Source organism: Primulina eburnea, chromosome 10 (assembly GCF_022965805.1).
Source record: "Primulina eburnea isolate SZY01 chromosome 10, ASM2296580v1, whole genome shotgun sequence".
NCBI classification, from domain to species: domain Eukaryota; kingdom Viridiplantae; phylum Streptophyta; class Magnoliopsida; order Lamiales; family Gesneriaceae; genus Primulina; species Primulina eburnea.
In genome coordinates, this window is record NC_133110.1 from 33,881,197 (window position 1) to 33,899,526 (window position 18,330).

General features: G+C 36.6%; 2 protein-coding genes across 5 annotated transcripts; one reads left to right on the forward strand and one right to left on the reverse strand.

The window, feature by feature from the left end:
• Positions 1–1,388: 1,388 nt before the first annotated feature.
• LOC140803325 (uncharacterized) lies at positions 1,389–6,720 on the forward strand. Of its 4 annotated transcripts, none has more exons than XM_073159159.1 (5): positions 1,418–1,511; positions 2,064–2,184; positions 4,841–4,966; positions 5,122–5,166; positions 6,349–6,720. In XM_073159159.1, exons 3-5 carry the CDS (start codon positions 4,913–4,915, stop codon positions 6,526–6,528), a joined length of 279 nt encoding a protein of 92 aa, XP_073015260.1. In that variant the 5' UTR covers positions 1,418–1,511; positions 2,064–2,184; positions 4,841–4,912; the 3' UTR covers positions 6,529–6,720. The 4 variants fall into 4 exon arrangements, with proteins under 4 accessions (XP_073015259.1, XP_073015260.1, XP_073015261.1 ...); XM_073159160.1 differs by having other exon boundaries at positions 1,457–1,511; positions 2,060–2,184; XM_073159158.1 differs by lacking the exon at positions 2,064–2,184 and having other exon boundaries at positions 1,389–1,511.
• Positions 6,721–14,452: 7,732 nt separating this feature from the next.
• Positions 14,453–16,279, reverse strand: LOC140803911 (NAC domain-containing protein 87-like). The gene is made up of 2 exons (XM_073159753.1): positions 15,851–16,279; positions 14,453–15,251 (listed from the first exon to the last, which is right to left on the reverse strand). The coding sequence occupies exons 1-2, from the start codon at positions 16,109–16,111 to the stop codon at positions 14,733–14,735; spliced, it is 780 nt and encodes a 259-aa protein (XP_073015854.1). The 5' UTR covers positions 16,112–16,279; the 3' UTR covers positions 14,453–14,732.
• Positions 16,280–18,330: the final 2,051 nt, after the last annotated feature.

The following is an 18,330-nucleotide window of genomic DNA, read 5'->3' on the forward strand; positions in this document are numbered from 1 at the left end:
AAATTTGAAATTTTCTTTGATTAATCATTCCTCATAAGATTATTAATCACAACACAAGGCAATTTATTAAAATTTCAATTACTATATTCCTCTATTTTTTGTTTTTTGAGGGTAATAATGATATTTATTCAATTCAATTATGTTTGTGAAAAATTACATTGGATAAAGCCATCCACAATAAAGAGGGTATTTCCTTCAAATATTTGTGGTCCCCCTAATCCACGTCATCAATCAAATATTTCTCTACTCAAATATCTCATATTTCACAATCAAAAATATTCACACCAACCAAATATTTATAATCCCACTGTCTTTTTAATTAATATTTTATTTTCATTTAAATAAAATTATTTCACCACTCTAATTACTTTTATCTATTATTTAGTATTATATTTTTCTTGTAATATTACAATTATTTGAATAAATAATTTGTAAAAAAATCAATAATAATAAAACGAAAAAAAAAAGATGCTTGGTCGAGGTGAAGCTTTTCACCCGAGCTTCACCCAAGTTCTTCACTAAAGAACTTGAGTCGAGACCCAAGCTCTTCACTTCGACCCAGCCTGACTAAAAAAAAAGCTAGACAAAAAAAAAAGAAGCTCGACCCATCGCGACCAAAAAAAAAAAAACTCGCCTCAAAAAATAAGCGCGTCTCAATTACGTCTGTTTCAAGAAATTAAAAAAAATTACAATATCCGGTTACAAAGTTGTAACCGCATATTGTTGTGGCACACAAATCAATGGTGTACAATGGTGAATATTTAAACGGATAAGATATTTGGATGACATGACTTGCATAATACCCACCGTTGTGGATGCCCTAAGTGGTGATTATTAAATCTATTGTATTTTTGGTAATGCACTTGGGGTAGTAAAACCTTCAGGGACAAAAACTTGTGTGAGACTGGTCTCACGGATCGTATTTGTGAAACGGATGTCTTATTTGGGTCATCCATGAAAAAATATTACTTTTTATGCTAATAGTATTATTTTTTATTGTGAATATCGGTATGGTTGACCCGTCTCACATATTAAGATCCGTGACACGGTCTCACATTAGACTCACTCAAAATTCAGTGTAGGTTTGTACCCAGTCAACGTGTCCAAAATTGGGTTTGGGACGGGTAATAATTTTTAATAAACTCGTCTCAGTTTGTATATTAAAATTTATTTATATTTTATATTAATATTGATTTAGTTTTCATTTAAGAATAACATAAATTGATAGGTTATGACTTGTAATCATTTTTTTGATTGATAAATTATTATGGTTGAGATGTAATAATGTATTAATATTTGAATTTTTTTTATGTAGTTACTAAAATGGAAAAAATATGATGTTAAAGCGAGTTTGCAGGTCTAAATTATTTTTAAAATAAAATATTATATTATATTATATTTAGTAGGAGGGTAATTCCGTAAATGAAAACCCGGTGGGTTTTATCTCCCGTGGGATCGGAGAAGTGAGAACCCTTGCCCTTCGCCAGCCTCCGCAGATCGATTGGCATCAGGTAATATGAATTCTTCCATTTCACTTCAAGAGCTGAATTCGATTAGTTTGTTCTCAGAATTTTTGTGTGTGTGTGTGGATTGTTGGAGCTGGCCGACTGGATTTCTTATTTTTTTATTTTATTTTAAAAATCTCATTTTATGTGTGTATTTCTGTTTTATTTGATTTATTCTGTTGGATGGTTTTGATTAATGGTAAAAAGGTTGTCCGTTCTTTTTATTGATATGTTGTGTTAGTGTAATGGGTTGAAGTATTCTTTTTTTTTTCTTTGTTTGTCCTTTTTCTATTTGTTGATGGATGTCAGTGGGATGCTGAATATCATTAATAGGGTGCTTAAGTTGTTGTTTTTTCAAGTTTTTCTTATCCTTTTACTTTCTGGGATTTTCTGGTTTGAAATGTTTGATGTTTGATCTATTATGTCCTAATCTGAAACAGTAGACCATGAGGTTTGAGTGAATTTGATCTAACAACGTGTTAGTTGTAAGGATCTAAATTTGATGGCTCATTTGAATGTTGTACAATCTTGTTGATAATTTAATATGGTGAAAGTCAGCGTGCTGAATGATGCCCTTAAGAGTATTTACAACGCGGAGAAGCATGGGAAGCGCCAAGTGATGATAAGGACCATCCTCTAACGTTATCATCAAGTTTCTTTTTGGTGATGCAGAAGCATGGTATGCTGGATGTTGTCTTACTCATGTTTTCGATGGTGGATTGATATTTTGAGTATTGTCTTCGTGTCATTATCCTTTTGATGGTCTACACAAGATACATTGGGGAGTTTGAATATGTGGATTATCACCGCTCTGGTAAAAATGTGGTTGAACTCAATGGAAGGTTGAATAAGTGTGGTGTGATCGGTCCTCACTTTGACGTTGGTGTCAAGGATATTGAGGGATGGACTGCCAAAACTTTTATAGAGTATATAAAAGTCTAGATTGAATACCTCTAGACTTTTATTTAAACTCTATAAAAGTCATTAAAAGCTTAGAATCAATACATTCACCCACGTTTGTGCACATATCCTACTGATTGTTTGGTTGTGGATCTATCGTTCTTACAGCAAGTCATTCCTTAGATGAGTCAATGGCATGATTATTTGTCCAGTTTGTGGAAGGAGAAATGTTATTCCACAATCTCTCATTGCACAAATGCCAGATGCCCCATTGAATCGTTACAAAAACACGTCTCCTCTCCACGTCCAGTCTTCCCATAATATTGAAAACTGGCAACGTGGAATCACAAGCTACACAGACGGGACCAACAAACACTTACTCTGAAGATTTATTCTGGTCGGAAGATAGTTTCGCACCATACACCACACAAAAATTTTCGCCTTTTGGGGGGCATATTTAAGTCCCGTAACTGATTACATGCAGTCGTCATAGTGATTCCTCATCATGTGTCCGGGTCCTCACAATGGGAACCCAAATGCATTGAGTTGTACATATTCTGAAAACATATGTGGCTACCCCTAGTGTTGACAAAAATGGGGAAGACAAGAATATTAAGTCTAAGACTAAACCTGCTTCAAAGAAGTCAGAGAAAAATGGTGCAAACAAAGAACATAAAAGCTAGTTATATTTGTTTATTCTATCAGTTTTCACAAGTTTTTAGTTTATCTCTTTATCAGTTTAGAATGTATCAGTTTGTCATATATTCGATTATCAGAATTACTCGTACAATTTTTGCCTAAAGACAAATGAACTTTGCTTAATTTTTTCAAACAACAAAAAGAAAAAATTGTTGGAACATTTATGTTTTGGTGTTAACAAATGATTTAAAGAAAAACTGATCTAAGCTAAAGAGAACAAAACTAAACCGAGTCATCTGAACCAAACGAAACTGACTATTTCCACCAGCTAAATTAGTTTACCTAAACTGGACTGGACTAGTCAAGCAAAAACTGACTCGGACCTAAACTGGATTATATCAAAGCACTTTTTATGAAGTTATTAGTTTAGAAATCATCATTCACTCTCTAGAACATCAGTTTACACCATAGGGTTAAACTGATTATTGAATAAGTTTTTCCGTACTTTGCAAACGCACCCAAATCCAACCGCACTACTTTTTGTAAGGATGTCAAAGAATGATGACCTAGACAAAAGGCACAACAATGACTATCATTATTTGGAAAGAATTTTTTTTGAAGTTTGTGACAGTTGCAGTTTGAAGTTCATAAATAGAGATGCAGATAAGTTGAGTGGAGGTTATCAACCCACATAACAAAAGATACGAAGATGTATATGATCATTAAGGATCGTTAAGTGCTAGGACTTGCGTATTTTAATTTTAGTTTACCATAGCCAAATCATTATTTGAACTATTCTAATATATGTCAGTTTGACTTCTTTCCGCACATATTTTGTTAGCCAATTGTCATTGACAATCGAGAATATCAAGTTCAGTATCTAATCAGACTCAATTATTTTTTAAGAAAGAAATTTTAGGAAGTGCTTGTTCAACTTCTTCTAAACACTTCAATCGATCATATCCAAAACAAAAGACACTTCTTTTCTCTGTTTTAACAATATTTTAATTTTTTTAAAAATAAATGATCAAACTGAGCAGTTCATGAACAATAGCCTAAACCATTAAAAAATAATGTTTTTTTAACCGGTGGTTCTGAACGCCCACGGTCAGGACCCCCCTAGGGGGTAATTCAAATTGGCTCAGTTTCTCCCAACCTAACCCTATTTTTGCGCTTTTTTCCGTTTTTTTTTTGTTTTTCTTGTATTTATTTTCCTCGCTTGGAATCCTCTCTCCCCGTGGGAGGTGCTTCACAACTGCGCACAGCAGCTCTTCCTGGTAAATTTTAAATCTCATCTTTGATTTCTCTCCTCCTCCTAGCTGGACGGATGTGGGCTACTTCTGAGAAAATATTTTCTTGTAATTTTTTAGTATTATTGCTACGATTCTTGTTGTATATTGAGGTGGGCGCAGTTTGAAACTTTTTCTTCAAAATAAAAAACAAGCATTTGATGTCAAGATGCTTGAATTGTGGCTTCTCTTTTTTTGATTTGTTTTTTCGCATATATTTTTTTCTTGTGCGACAAATAGTTATTATATCAGACGGAATTAAAATTCTCCAGATCTGTTAAATGTTCAGGCTGGAGTTTTTATTTTATCCTCTTATAATCCAGCCTGGTTCGTGGTATTGTTATGTGACTATTTCTTGGGTTTATTTGGCATTTGACCCATGTTAAGTTGCCATAATATATCTGTGAAAAAACAGAAAAGTCAAGTGTTTTCCCTCAAGATTCCTTTTTTTTTTGAATTTTTATAAGAAATACTTGTGAAAATTATTTATATTTGTGCTGTTTTTAGAGTGAAACCACAAAGCAGGCTCGCTCTTAGCATCTGGCGAGAAAGAGGAGTGATAACAATTTGCAGGTGAAAATGCCATCCCTTCAAACTGCTTTGCCTCCTGAACTCGCCAACAATACCATTAGGGTACGAACCATACTTGTTTTTGTCTGTTAGTGTCTATTTTTGCGATAGGTTGAGAAATTCTTAGGTATACAAGTGTGAGAGATTCTGATTTTTATGGAATCACTAGTTTGACATTGTTGTTAGATGGATAACAAAATTTTTCGTCTTTCTTTCAGTTGTACCGTGAATGTCTGAGGCGGGCTAAATTTATTGGCCATAAGGTATTTTATTTTATTCATAAATTTGGATTCTGCACTCCAATATTTGATCTTCTTTCGACAAGCTTTGAGAGAATGTGTTACAAATGTCCCACGTTGAAATATTAAAACTAATAAGAGTGGCTTAACATATGTTGGTATACCACCCATTAGGCAGACCTTTTGAGATGGTACCCCCTTGGTTTATAACCACACAGAATGGTGCTTGAAAAAAAAATGATTTTCTTTTGCTGCATATAGATTGAACTCAAATTTACTTTCACTGTGCTCCCAATAGAGTTTTATAGCACTTGGATGTGTCAACTCGATATATTTTATATTGTAATATTGCGCTAGAATTTTCTAACTTCTCACTCTTGTTCTGGATGTAACATCTTGTGCATGTATTCCTTGGTTACAATGATTATACTTTTGTCTTTCGTATATCGTGGTCAGGATTATCAACATGTATTCCCACAGGAGGAAATTGTGAGGCCATAAGTCAAGTAGGGGCATTTGAAAAAACTAACTTTCTAGGTAGATGAACCTTTCAAACTTATTTGTGCCCTCCAAGTTTCTTGTAGGGTTGATGGGGGATCGAGACACTGGCGATCCCTTTTTGAAACTAATTCCATGCCCACAATAATCTACTTTTGATTGCTTTCACCTACGTATCAGTATGTGCATTTTGTCCTAGCCTATAATGTAAATATATGCCACTTTATCGCCTCTGTCTCGTTGATGGCCTTTTTCCGGGTTTCCATTTCTGTCGCATTGACTGTAAACAAGAGCACCAATATCAGTGGGAGAGTTTCCCAAACCCCTCGATCCAACTATAATGAAAGGAAGAACCCTTTTGTTAGGTTTCTCTCTTTTTCTTGTGATGTTCTGAAACTACTTGTTGAGGAGCTACGTTGTGTTGGATGCTAAATTCGGTCCACGGGTCTTTTTGTTAGCTTTCTATAATAAAAAGAATGCACATAATACGTTGATTAGATGTTAACGATACGTTTCTTTGGTTACAGAAGGTTATTGGATGCCATAGTTGATGAAATTTTCATTGGGTATGTAACAAAACAGAATATAAATAAGTGTTCTTACTGTTACTTGGTTTCTTTGAATGAAGGATCCAATTTCTTTGCACTTGTTCACACTTTGAAAGAATAATAATAACTAGGGAGGTTCTTTTTGTATGATACAATGCAGAAATACAACACGGAGCTTGTTGTTGACATGGTTAGGCAACAATTCAAAAGGCATATGCACGAGACAGATCCAGAGAAAATTCAGAAGTTGAAGGATGATGCAGCGAGGGGACTGATCAATCACATGCTGTATGAATCTGAAAACTTGACTGGTCGGAAATTTAGCACACACTCCAGTTGAACATTTTCACAGAGATTTCAATTTTTGGTTGTGATCAAACTGTCAAGGAATAAGTACAAAACAAAATGATTTTTATGTCTTTCTTCGTTTGTGGGATTACTTTTTGAGGATTCTTTTTGTAGTTTTTGTATTCATCCACAATTATTTTTCTATGCTTGCTCTTGTTTTTTATCTATTGAAAGTATGTCGTGTCATCCTTGTAGTACTCCACTCAAAAACACTAAAGGCTTGAAAGATAGAATCATATCATTAATCACAATATGTTCTCATCACGCAATGTGTGAAACAAATCCCAAAGGGATGAAACCTTAACAACCGATCAAACACGAGATGATGCGAACGTGGACGTCCCAAGGAAAGCATGGGATCTTTTGCAGTTGTCGGAGGGACCCATCACGAGGGATCGACTAAAGAGATTCAAGGAGGCACTACTAGGAGTCATGAGCAAGCCTGAAGGGGTCGTGGTGCATGGGAGTACGTTTGGAGGCCAACGGAATGTCATTCAAGCATTGGGGGAGCTGACCGAGTCTGGACGGACCTGCACACGGACCTACACACGGGGTCCGTGTCCTTTACAACCTGAGATGAGCTTTTCCAGTGCCTGCACGGACCTGAAGACGGACCCAGGCACGGGGTCCGTGCCCTATGTATTTGGCGAAGACAGTGCCTACACGGACCCGTACACGGAGGTGAGCACGGGGTCCGTGTCCCTTGTTCCCGACTGAAGATTATTTACAGTATGTACACGGACCCGGACACGGAGGTCTGCACGGGGTCCGTGTCTAGTGTTTTCTACGCGATTTTATTTCCTTCTTTAGAGTTTTACTTTGTTAGGAAACTAGATTCTAGTAATCCTTTTTGATATGTAAACATCTTGGACGAAATTTTAACACACAATACATATATTATTTTGAGTTTATCAAACTTGTGAGAATTTTCTCTCAACTTTTCAAGGCTTTAGCTTTGTTAAATCAAATCAAACTTATCAAAGTTTCTAACTTTGTGACGTTTGTCGATCGTTCTTGTGCGGATTGTCGTAGACATCGTTCTTCGAAGGTTCGTTCTAATTTTCGATTGTTATTCTCGTGTTTATTTGTTGCTAAACTTTTATAGTTTAGAGGTGAATAACACAACCATACTTGATTCAAAAGATCGGGAAAAACACACGAATCTTATTATCGCAATTGAATAGAGGGTGCGATTTATTTTTAATCGTGTTTGCTATTTATTCGTGCAAAGATTCATATCATTTGGTATCAGAGCACATGTTTATTGAAATCAAGTAAATATCTTGTTATTATATTTCAGATCTGCGTTATTTTTTTCAATCGTTTTCAGATCTGTTTCGTTCTATCATTATTCAATTTTCGTGAAACAGTGTTTCTCGAAAATTAGGTCAATTTTCTTCAAATTTTTTTGGGATTTTCGAGTTGTACTCGGCCAAAAAAAAAATACAAAAATTCCGAAAATTCACCATTATTTCTTTTTGATATCTTGTTCTATTCCCTTTAGAGAGTCATATTCAATTGCCTCTCACAGTCAAAAAAAAAAAATAGTCCCTATATTCGAATTTCTTGTCTACACAGTCCAAGTGAGTCGGTCGCATTTGTTCACAAGTTTGAACCTTGATTGTTTGATATACCCAAAATACAAAGCTTGAGCACTTCCAAGAGAGCTTTCAAAATTCGAGTGATACACTTGAGTGCGAGTGACTTTTCTTTGGAGTGAACGGTGAGTATTTGTTGTGAGCAAACAAAATTGTGAGAAAAAACGAGTGAATTTCTTTGGAGTGACCGTGAGCATTTGGGTGAGGATTATTTTATTTCTACTAACCTTTTCTTGCATGTACAAATTTGACATTAAATGGAGAGGGAGGTAGGAGGTAGTTCGAATTCGGGGGTGTCTAAGGCCCAAATAGATGCATTGTTTGGGGATTTTAGTAGGATGATGACGACCCAAATGGAGTCGTTGCATGAGAGGTTGGGTAAACTTGAGGTTAGTGTTAGTGGGGGTAAACCTAAGCCTAGGGATTTGGGTAAAGATGACGAGGAGTATGATCTAGGAGGAGGCGATGAGAGTCAAAATGAGAATTGGGGTAGGAATGGAAGAGATAGAGGATTTGGGAGAGGAAGAAGAGAAGCCATGCGGGGTAGATATGAGGAGACTAGGGAAGATGGTCACATGGGTAGCATTAAGATGAAAATTCCATCGTTCCATGGGAAATCTGACCCGGAGGCATACCTAGAGTGGGAAAATAGGGTAGAGTTCGTATTTGAATGTCACCACTACTCCGAACAAAAGAAGGTGATGTTGGCAGTGGTTGAATTCTTAGACTATGCTCTCATTTGGTGGGATCAATTAGTGACCACTAAAAGAAAGTATAATGAGAGACCCATTGAATCTTGGGATGAGATGAAGAGGGTAATGAGGAAGAGGTTTGTGCCTAACCACTATTATAGGGAGATGTTTAAGAGGTTACAAACTTTGAGGCAAGGGTTGAAGAGTGTTGAGGACTATTATAAGGAGATGGAAGTACTCATGATTAGGGCAAATACTGAGGAGGATAATGAAGCAACTATGGCTCGTTTTCTTTGTGGTTTGAACAGGGAGATCCAAGATCAAGTGGAGCTTCGGCACTACTTAGACCTAGACGAGATGGTGCAAATGGCCATAAAGGTGGAGCAACAACTCAAGAGGCGAGGAGTGGGCCGCACCAATCAAACCGGAGGGGCATCATCTTCTTGGCGGTCAGGCGGGGTGAAGCGTGAGGAAAATAAAGTGGTGACCAAGCCAAGATTTGACACTAAGCAAGGGGCACATAAGCAAGGAGTACAAGGTAAATCTGAAACTCCTTCTAATCGTTCTAGAGATGTTAGGTGTTTTAGGTGTCAAGGGATGTGTCATATTTCTAGTGATTGTCCTAATAAGCGGGTGATGATCTTGAATGATTATGGTGAGTATGAGTCTCAAAGTGAGGGAGATGGCGAGGGTAGTGATGATGATATGCCTGCATTGGAGGATCCCGATGAGGGATATGGAGCGGTTGTAGGAGAAGCGCTAGTGACTAGGCGAATCATGAGTGCCCAAGTCAAGAATGAGGAGGCTAGCCAAAGGGAGAATTTGTTCCACACTAGATGTTTTGTGAATGGTAGGGTTTGCAATGTAATCATAGATGGGGGGAGTTGCACTAATGTGGCTAGTGTTGAAATGGTGGAAAAATTGGGATTGCCTACAATAAAACATCCTCAACCATATAGGCTTCAATGGTTGAATGATTGTGCGGAGGTGAAAGTAAATAGGCAAGTTCTAGTGTCTTTTTCTATTGTGAAGTATGTGGATGAGGTTTTGTGTGATATGGTGCCAATGCATGTTTGCCATATCTTGTTGGGTAGACCTTGGCAATTTGATAGACATGTTACTCATGATGGGTTCAAAAATCGTTATTCATTTGTTTTAAAGAAAGAATCCATTGTGTTGCTTTCTTTGTCCCCAAAGCAAGTATTGGAGGACCACTTGAAAAAGAAAAAGAGAGATGAGGCCGAAAGAAAGAGTGAAATAAAAAGTGAGATGGCCTTTGAAAACAAAAATGAAGTGGCTGAAAAAAAGAGTGATCAAAAGAGTGAGATAGCCACAAAAACAAAAAAAAGAGAGGAAAGAAAATGAGGGAAAAGAAAATGAGAGGAAAGAGGCCAAAAAGAAATTATATATGGCCCAAAAGGGTGAATTAAAACAATTATTGCACACACATGAACCACTTGTGTTAATTCTTTACAAGGAGATTCTCCTTAACACGAGTGAAATAGCCGGATCCCTTCCGAGCATTATTGTTTCACTATTGCAGGAATTTGACGATGTATTTCCGGAGGAGCTACCTCAAGGATTACCACCATTGAGGGGGATTGAGCACCAAATTGATTTGGTGCCCGGGAGTGCCTTGCCGAACCGTCCAGCTTATAAGAGCAATCCGGAGGAGACTAAGGAGCTGCAACGACAGGTAAGTGAGCTATTAGATAAAGGGTTTGTGCGTGAGTCCATGTCACCTTGTGCGGTACCCGTTTTACTAGTCCCTAAGAAAGATGGCTCATGGCGTATGTGTGTGGATTGTAGGGTAATCAATAACATAACCATTAAGTATAGGCATCCCATACCTAGACTATATGATATGTTAGATGAATTGCATGTGTCTTGCATTTTTAGCAAAATTGATTTGAGAAGTGGGTATCACCAAATTAGGATGAGAGAAGGTGATGAGTGGAAAACTGCTTTCAAAACTAAATATGGGTTGTATGAGTGGATGGTTATGCCTTTTGACTTAACTAATGCACCTAGCACCTTTATGAGGTTAATGAATCATGTTTTGCGTGCACACATAAGAAAGTTAGTTGTTGTTTATTTTGATGATATCCTAGTGTACAGCAAAAACTTGGATGAGCATGTTAACCACTTGAGGCTTGTTTTAATCACATTAAGAGCTGAAAATTTATATGCTAACTTGAAGAAGTGTGATTTTTGTACTAGCAAACTTGTCTTCCTTGGTTTTGTGGTAAGTTTACAGGGTATACAAGTAGATGAAGACAAGGTAAGTGCTATTCGAGATTGGCCAACGCCTACTAATGTTGGTCAAGTCCGAAGTTTTCATGGTCTTGCAAGCTTCTATAGGAGGTTTGTCAAAGATTTTAGCACATTGGCGGCACCGATGACGACGGTGATAAAGAAGAACGTTCCATTCCATTAGGGCGAGGAGCAAGAGAAGTCCTTTAATCTCATTAAGCAAAAATTGATTAATGCACCTTTACTTATTTACCCGATTTTGCTAACACATTTGAAATTGAATGTGATGCTTCAGGTGTAGGTATTGGTGGCGTGTTGATGCAAGGAGGAAGGCCGGTGGCATACTTTAGTGAGAAGCTCAATGGGGCAGCGCTGAACTATCCCACGTATGACAAGGAGTTCTATGCACTTGTGAGGACTCTTGAGACGTGGCAGCACTACTTGAGGCCTAAAGAGTTTGTGATTCATACGGATCATGAGTCTTTAAAGCACCTCAAGGGGCAACAAAAGCTGAACAAGCGGCATGCTAAGTGGGTGGCCTTCATAGAGACATTCCCCTACATCATCAAGTACAAACAAGGTAAGGAAAACATAGTGGCCGACGCACTATCCCGGAGGTATGTGCTTTTCTCTACTTTGGAATCTAAAATCTTGGGGTTTGAGCTTGTTAAAGAATTGTATGTGCTAGATGATGATTTTAAAGAAGTGTTTGAGACTTGTATGCATGGTCCAAATGATAAATTCTATTTGCATAAGGGTTTCTTGTTTAGAGAGGATAGATTGTGCATTCCTAAGTCATCAATTCGTGAGTTACTTGTTAGAGAAGCACATGGGGGTGGCTTGATGGGACACTTTGGGGTGGCTAAAACTTTAAGTGCATTGCATGAACATTTTTATTGGCCACACATGAAACGTGATGTTGAGCGTATTTGTGAGAGGTGCGTAACTTGTAGACAAGCTAAGTCTAGGACACTACCACATGGATTATATACACCACTTCCCGTCCCTAGTGAACCTTGGGTTGATATCTCTATGAACTTTGTTTTGGGGTTACCTAGGACAAAGAAGGGGAGGGACTCTATATTTGTTGTTGTGGATAGGTTTTCTAAAATGGCACACTTTATTGCTTGTCACAAGACTGATGATGTATCTAACATTGCGGACCTATTCTTTAGAGAAGTCGTTAGGCTGCATGGCATGCCTAGGACCATTGTGTCGGACCGTGATATTAAATTCTTAAGTTACTTTTGGAAAACACTGTGGGCTAAACTTGGCACTAAATTACTGTTTTCTACGACCTGTCACCCTCAAACTGATAGTCAAACTGAGGTAGTTAATAGGACGTTAGGAACTTTATTACGTGCTATTCTCAAGAAGAACTTAAAGAATTGTGAGAATTGCTTGCCATTTGTTGAGTTTGCTTATAATCGTTGTGTCCATTCTACTACTAACTATTCGCCATTTGAAATTGTATACGGTTTTAATCCTTTGAATCCGTTGGATTTGATGTCTTTACCTGTGAGTGAAAGGTTAAACATGGATGGCAAAAAGAAGGCTGAATTTGTTAGGGGGTTGCATGAAAAGGCCAAAGCCAACATTGAGAAGAAGAATGAACAATATGCTAGGCAAGCCAACAAAGGGAAAAAGAAGGTGGTATTTGAGAAGGGCGATTGGGTGTGGCTACACTTGAGGAAGGAGAGGTTTCCGGAGAAGCGACGCTCAAAGCTATTACCTAGGGGCGATGGACCATTCCAAGTTCTTGAGAGGATCAATGACAATGCCTACAAACTCGACTTGCCGGGTGAGTATAATGTTAGCTCTACTTTTAATGTTAGTGACTTGTCGTTGTTTGATGTAGGCGATGAGCAAGATTTGAGGACAAATCCTTTTCAAGAAGGGGAGGATGATGCGAACGTGGACGTCCCAAGGAAAGCATGGGATCCTTTGCAGTTTCCGGAGGGACCAATCACGAGGGGTCGACTAAAGAGATTCAAGGAGGCACTACTAGGAGTCATGAGCAAGCCTGAAGGGGTCTTGGTGCATGGGAGTACGTTTGGAGGCCAACGGAATGTCATTCAAGCATTGAGGGAGCTGACCGAGTCTGGACGGACCTGCACACGGACCTACACACGGGGTCCGTGTCCTTTACAACCTGAGATGAGCTTTTCCAGTGCCTGCACGGACCTGAAGACAGACCCAGGCACGGGGTCCGTGCCCTATGTATTTGGCGAAGACAGTGCCTACACGGACCCGTACACGGAGGTAAGCACGGGGTCTGTGTCCCTTGTTCCCGACTGAAGATTATTTACAGTATGTACACGGACCCGGACACGGAGGTCTGCACGGAGTCCGTGTCTAGTGTTTTCTGAGCGATTTTATTTCTTTCTTTAGAGTTTTACTTTGTTAGGAAACTAGATTCTAGTAATCCTTTTTGATATGTAAACATCTTAGACGAAATTTTAACACACAATACATATATTATTTTGAGTTTATCAAACTTGTGAGAATTTTATCTCAACTTTTCAAGGCTTTAGCTTTGTTAAATCAAATCAAACTTATCAAAGTTTCTAACTTTGTGGCGTTTGTCGATCGTTCTTGTGCGGATTGTCGTAGACATCGTTCTTCGAAGGTTCGTTCTAATTTTCGATTGTTATTCTCGTGTTTATTTGTTGCTAAACTTTTATAGTTTAGAGGTGAATAACACAACCATACTTGATTCAAAAGATCGGGAAAACACACGAATCTTATTATCGCAATTGAATAGAGGGTGCGATTTATTTTTAATCGTGTTTGCTATTTATTCGTGCAAAGATTCATATCACGAGAGGTTGCGCTTCAACAACTGAACTGCTCTCTTCTGGTTATATCATAAGTAAATATGAATTCTAACTTTCTTAGCAGCCAATCAAGGAGCTCTCTTCTATAGATCGAGGCATACCTTCTTGTAAACAATCAATCGGACGTATAGTGAGTGAGACCTGTAGGCCATACGCGTTCCAGCAGAACGGATCATCAACTAGTATACCTTCATAGGGTAGAAGCTCAACTTCTGATATTTGTAATGCTCGTGCAGGCAATGGCGTCGCTACATGCCAAGTGTATATTAGCTTCTTTATAGATCGAGCTTGATTCCTTTTACAATGAGATTTTGATGTGGTTTTGAACTTATTTGATGTTCGGATGTTGTGTTTGATTGCGGTTTTGTTCAAGTGCGCAATTAGAGATTGTATCCTTTGGGATCTCATCATCAAATATAGTCTCTGTTTATTATAGAGCACTTGGCTAGTTGTTCCCTATATCTATAGGTTGTGGAGCCCTACTTGGAAATATGAATGAAAGTTGTTATACCTTACACAAGTTGGTCATAAATATAAATTTTATGTATAACGAAAATTTACACAACAGAAGGTTTACTTGGATGATTACTTACACAAGTTCTGAGCTTCATGTACCCTATAAATATGAGACGCTTCATACATACAAACTACTAGGATTTTTCCGAATAAGCACATATGTATATGACACTTGATTCAATTACTCATGCGATAATGGACTTCGCCCATTGTTTTGCGATATCCCATTACAATTTGTAGTACCTCAGTTGAGTGACTTGAGTCTCAGTTAATTAGTATGACGCTTTCGATGAACAATCATCACCAAATGTTGGAGCCCACGTTAAAGGACTGCTCCGGTGGTGGCTGATCATCCCCAAGCACCCTGGATGAAGATGAACCCGTGCCAAAGTTGGCCACGAAATCGTTCCCAAACGGAGAACTCAACCTTTGCTGCATGAAAGGGTAGACATCCGCGGCAACCGTGGCAGCTCCTAAAGGGTGGGCGTTGCCGGCTCTGAGCTGTAATGCAGCTAGAAGCAAAGAATTCAGGTTAGTGCTCAACGGTGGCCAATTAGTTAGTGATTGTAAAGAACTCGCTGCGGCTCCCCAGTTGTTGATATTGTCGTCGTCGTTGTAGTTTTGTGGGACAATGTTTGTTGATGAAGAGATGATAGGCACAGTGTGGCTGAAATTTGGGAAATATTCCATGTCTTGTAGCTCGTTCACCATTGCATTGGTGTCGGATGGGGATTCTTGGGACTGTGGTGAAGAAGCTGTTTGTTGAGGTTTCTTCACTATTAAACTCTTCTGAAAAACTCTACAAACCACCCACTCCTCCTGTTTAACACAATAAACACATTCACATATAACCAACTAGCTAGGAAGTATGTAACGAAGATTACAAATTTTCCGGTCATGCATATTTGTCTTTTTACAATTTTGGTTATTTATATCATTAAATTTGAGTTTTAGTCTATTCTATTTATTTTTTTTTGGTAATTTTATTTATTTTTCCAATATGTCGTTGATGTGATATCTATGCGGTGCTGACACGTATAGTTTTACATAAGCATTTTCATGAAAAACTAAAATTGAAAAAAAGAAGAAGATCCATGACTCGTAAATGGAAAAAAAAAACAAATAAGATAAAAAATACAATTTTCTTGCATTATCAAGTATGTACCTTAACTTTGTATCATTGCATGTTATTTTTTTTTAAAATTTAATAGCAAATATATACTCATTTTATTCAACATTAGATTTTAAATATTAAAGAAAACCCTATTATCGTAAATTAAGTAATATAAAGAATTATCTCGTTCTTAGATGACCATATATCACTTCTCCGTCTGTATAATTTTAAACTAAATATAATAAAAAAATTCATGATACAAGAAGATTTTATCGTGCATGTGAAGGAGTTACTACTCACGTACCTTTGTGGGTTTGAGAGCATTCTTCGACTCAAGCCGATACTCATGCATAACCCAATTGGTTTTCTCGCCCTTTGGAGCTCTGCCTCTGTAGAAAACTAGGGTTTTCTTCATGCCGACCAACGCGCCGTCGACGCCACGGAAAATCTCCTTATCTTTACCTGTTGTTTTCCAGTAGCCAGCTTCTGTGGCTCGGTTTGTCCTGAGACCAGTAGGGTATTTTCGGTCTCTCAGGCTAAAGAAATACCATTCCTTCTCTCCCATGGAGGCTTTGGCTGAAAATTTTCTAGCTCACATAAATTTCGAGCCTAGCTAAATAATGTTCTAAACTGATACATTACTAAACGTTATGAATTATGGTATAATCTAAAGTTTCAAGCAGATTGTCGAGTAGGTCATCTGACATCAAAATCTCACGTTTATTAAGAAATCTCAGATTCAAGATTTAATTGTAGCAATCTCTCCACTCAAAAAAAAAAAAAAAAAAAAAAAGTTTCAAGTAGGATTTCACATCATCAGCGCATGATTTTTGAGTGATGGCTCTACTCGGAAAAACTCTTAATTTTCCGATATGAAGATATAAGGCCATAATTAAAAATTTATACAAAGTTTTTTAAGAATTAAAAAATAGATTAAAAACTCTAACTATGTATCTATCTATATATATATCAAGATCTGAATAAGAAGGGCTTAGTCTTTGTTTTTTATAATTAATTACAGCTAACAGTTTGACATACATGACATATAGATACAGAGACATGCTAAACATATATGCAAATTGTCTAAACAGAATAATTATCTTAAAAAAGGTTTAATTCGTCACAAACACTCTCGTGGGACGATCGCACGGGTCAATTTTGTAAGACAGATCTTCAGCTCGACCAGATTCATGAAAAAATATTACTTTTCACTTTAAGCATGAATCGAATGTACATGTCTCATGAAAATAAATCAGTAAGACCGTCTCAAAAGATAGATATCTTTCATTCATTTAGTTAAAATATTGATTTATTATGTTTTTATGTATCTCGATAATTAAGTCATGTTTTCCCCTACTCACGGATTTTGTTTTTAGGAGACAGTGCGATATTAAAGCACAATCAATGTGTGAATCATACAAAAATAGTAATAGATGTTTAAATATCGGGGAAAATGGGAAAAATTACATGTATCAAAGTGCAATTTAGTGGTGGGAATGGAGGGGCAAAAACTAATTTAGCAAGAAAGCTATGGAGTGAACATTACAATTGAGTGAGAGATTGTCTAACCAACTTCACCAAATTTCCTTAGCTACCCACCAAAATTCTTAGGACAACTTCACTCTAATACATTAATTATAAACTAATTAATAAATTTTTTTTCATAAGTATCCAACTCAAACCTGTTCTTTTCTTTCCCATTTGACCAATTTGTTTACACGTGTGCCTTTTATGAACCCTTTAATTATATTATAATATACATACATATATACACAGATATATACATAAAGTTTTGCTATACGGTACACCGCGTGTATTTATTTATGTGAGCACCGATGAGGTGACACGTATCTACTGGATATACAGTTTTATCGCATCGAATAAAAATGCATCACGTCATTGGTGCTAACCTATTGTATGTATATATATGTATGTAAACAATTGTATATATTTTTATTTGATTTCCAATTTTTTTTCCTAAATCATTATATGTTCAATTCGAAATTCACAAGCATGAACTTTTACATGAGCAAGAGGATGTGATAAAAAAAAATCCGATTACATATTTAGAGGATGTTTGGATGAATTTATTTTAATTTGTTTTTTAGAAATTAGATTATCTCAATTTAAAAATGATACGTTCAAATTTTATTAGATATTGATACATTTAGTATTATATGATATTTTTATTTTCATAATTACAAAAAAGGATATTGTAGAATAATGAAAATAAATATTTTTTTAATATATTTTAGAATTTACGTCATTGGATTTAACTTGGGAGAGTATGTACGGATTGTAATAAAATTCGTGGAGATATTTTCAACAACTTATAAGTTATTGAACACGACAATTTATTTTGACATTTTATAAGCTTTTCTCGAAATTATAACCAAACACTTTTTCAGAGCTTATATAATAAATATTACATTAAAATACAACGAGATCTCTCATTTTTTTTAATGAATTGGGATATATTTATATAAAATATAAAATCACCCACATATATTTATATAAAATCACCCACATATATATAATAAGGTCAGAGGTTATTCATCGAGGGGTAGTTACAGGTTCACCAAATCATAAGACTGTATTTCATTTTTTTAAAGTGGAATAGATCTTAGCACTCACACCTTAATTATTTGGTCATATCGAGCCTAAACTTTTTCAATCCTAACCTCAAACTTATATATATATATATATATAAAATTCCTTTTACATAATATTTCCAATAATTAAGTGTGCATATATAATGCAGTCAAAGATCAAACTTAAATTATT

Coding starts and splice junctions, on each gene's coding strand:
- LOC140803325 (XM_073159158.1), top strand. CDS start 4,913: ATGCCATCCCTTCAAACTGCTTTGCCTCCTGAACTCGCCAACAATACC. Junction 4,967..5,121: donor TCGCCAACAATACCATTAGG/GTACGAACCATA, acceptor TCTTTCTTTCAG/TTGTACCGTGAATGTCTGAG. Junction 5,167..6,348: donor CTAAATTTATTGGCCATAAG/GTATTTTATTTT, acceptor GATACAATGCAG/AAATACAACACGGAGCTTGT.
- LOC140803911 (XM_073159753.1), bottom strand. CDS start 16,111: ATGGGAGAGAAGGAATGGTATTTCTTTAGCCTGAGAGACCGAAAATAC. Junction 15,252..15,850: donor ATGCTCTCAAACCCACAAAG/GTACGTGAGTAG, acceptor TGTGTTAAACAG/GAGGAGTGGGTGGTTTGTAG.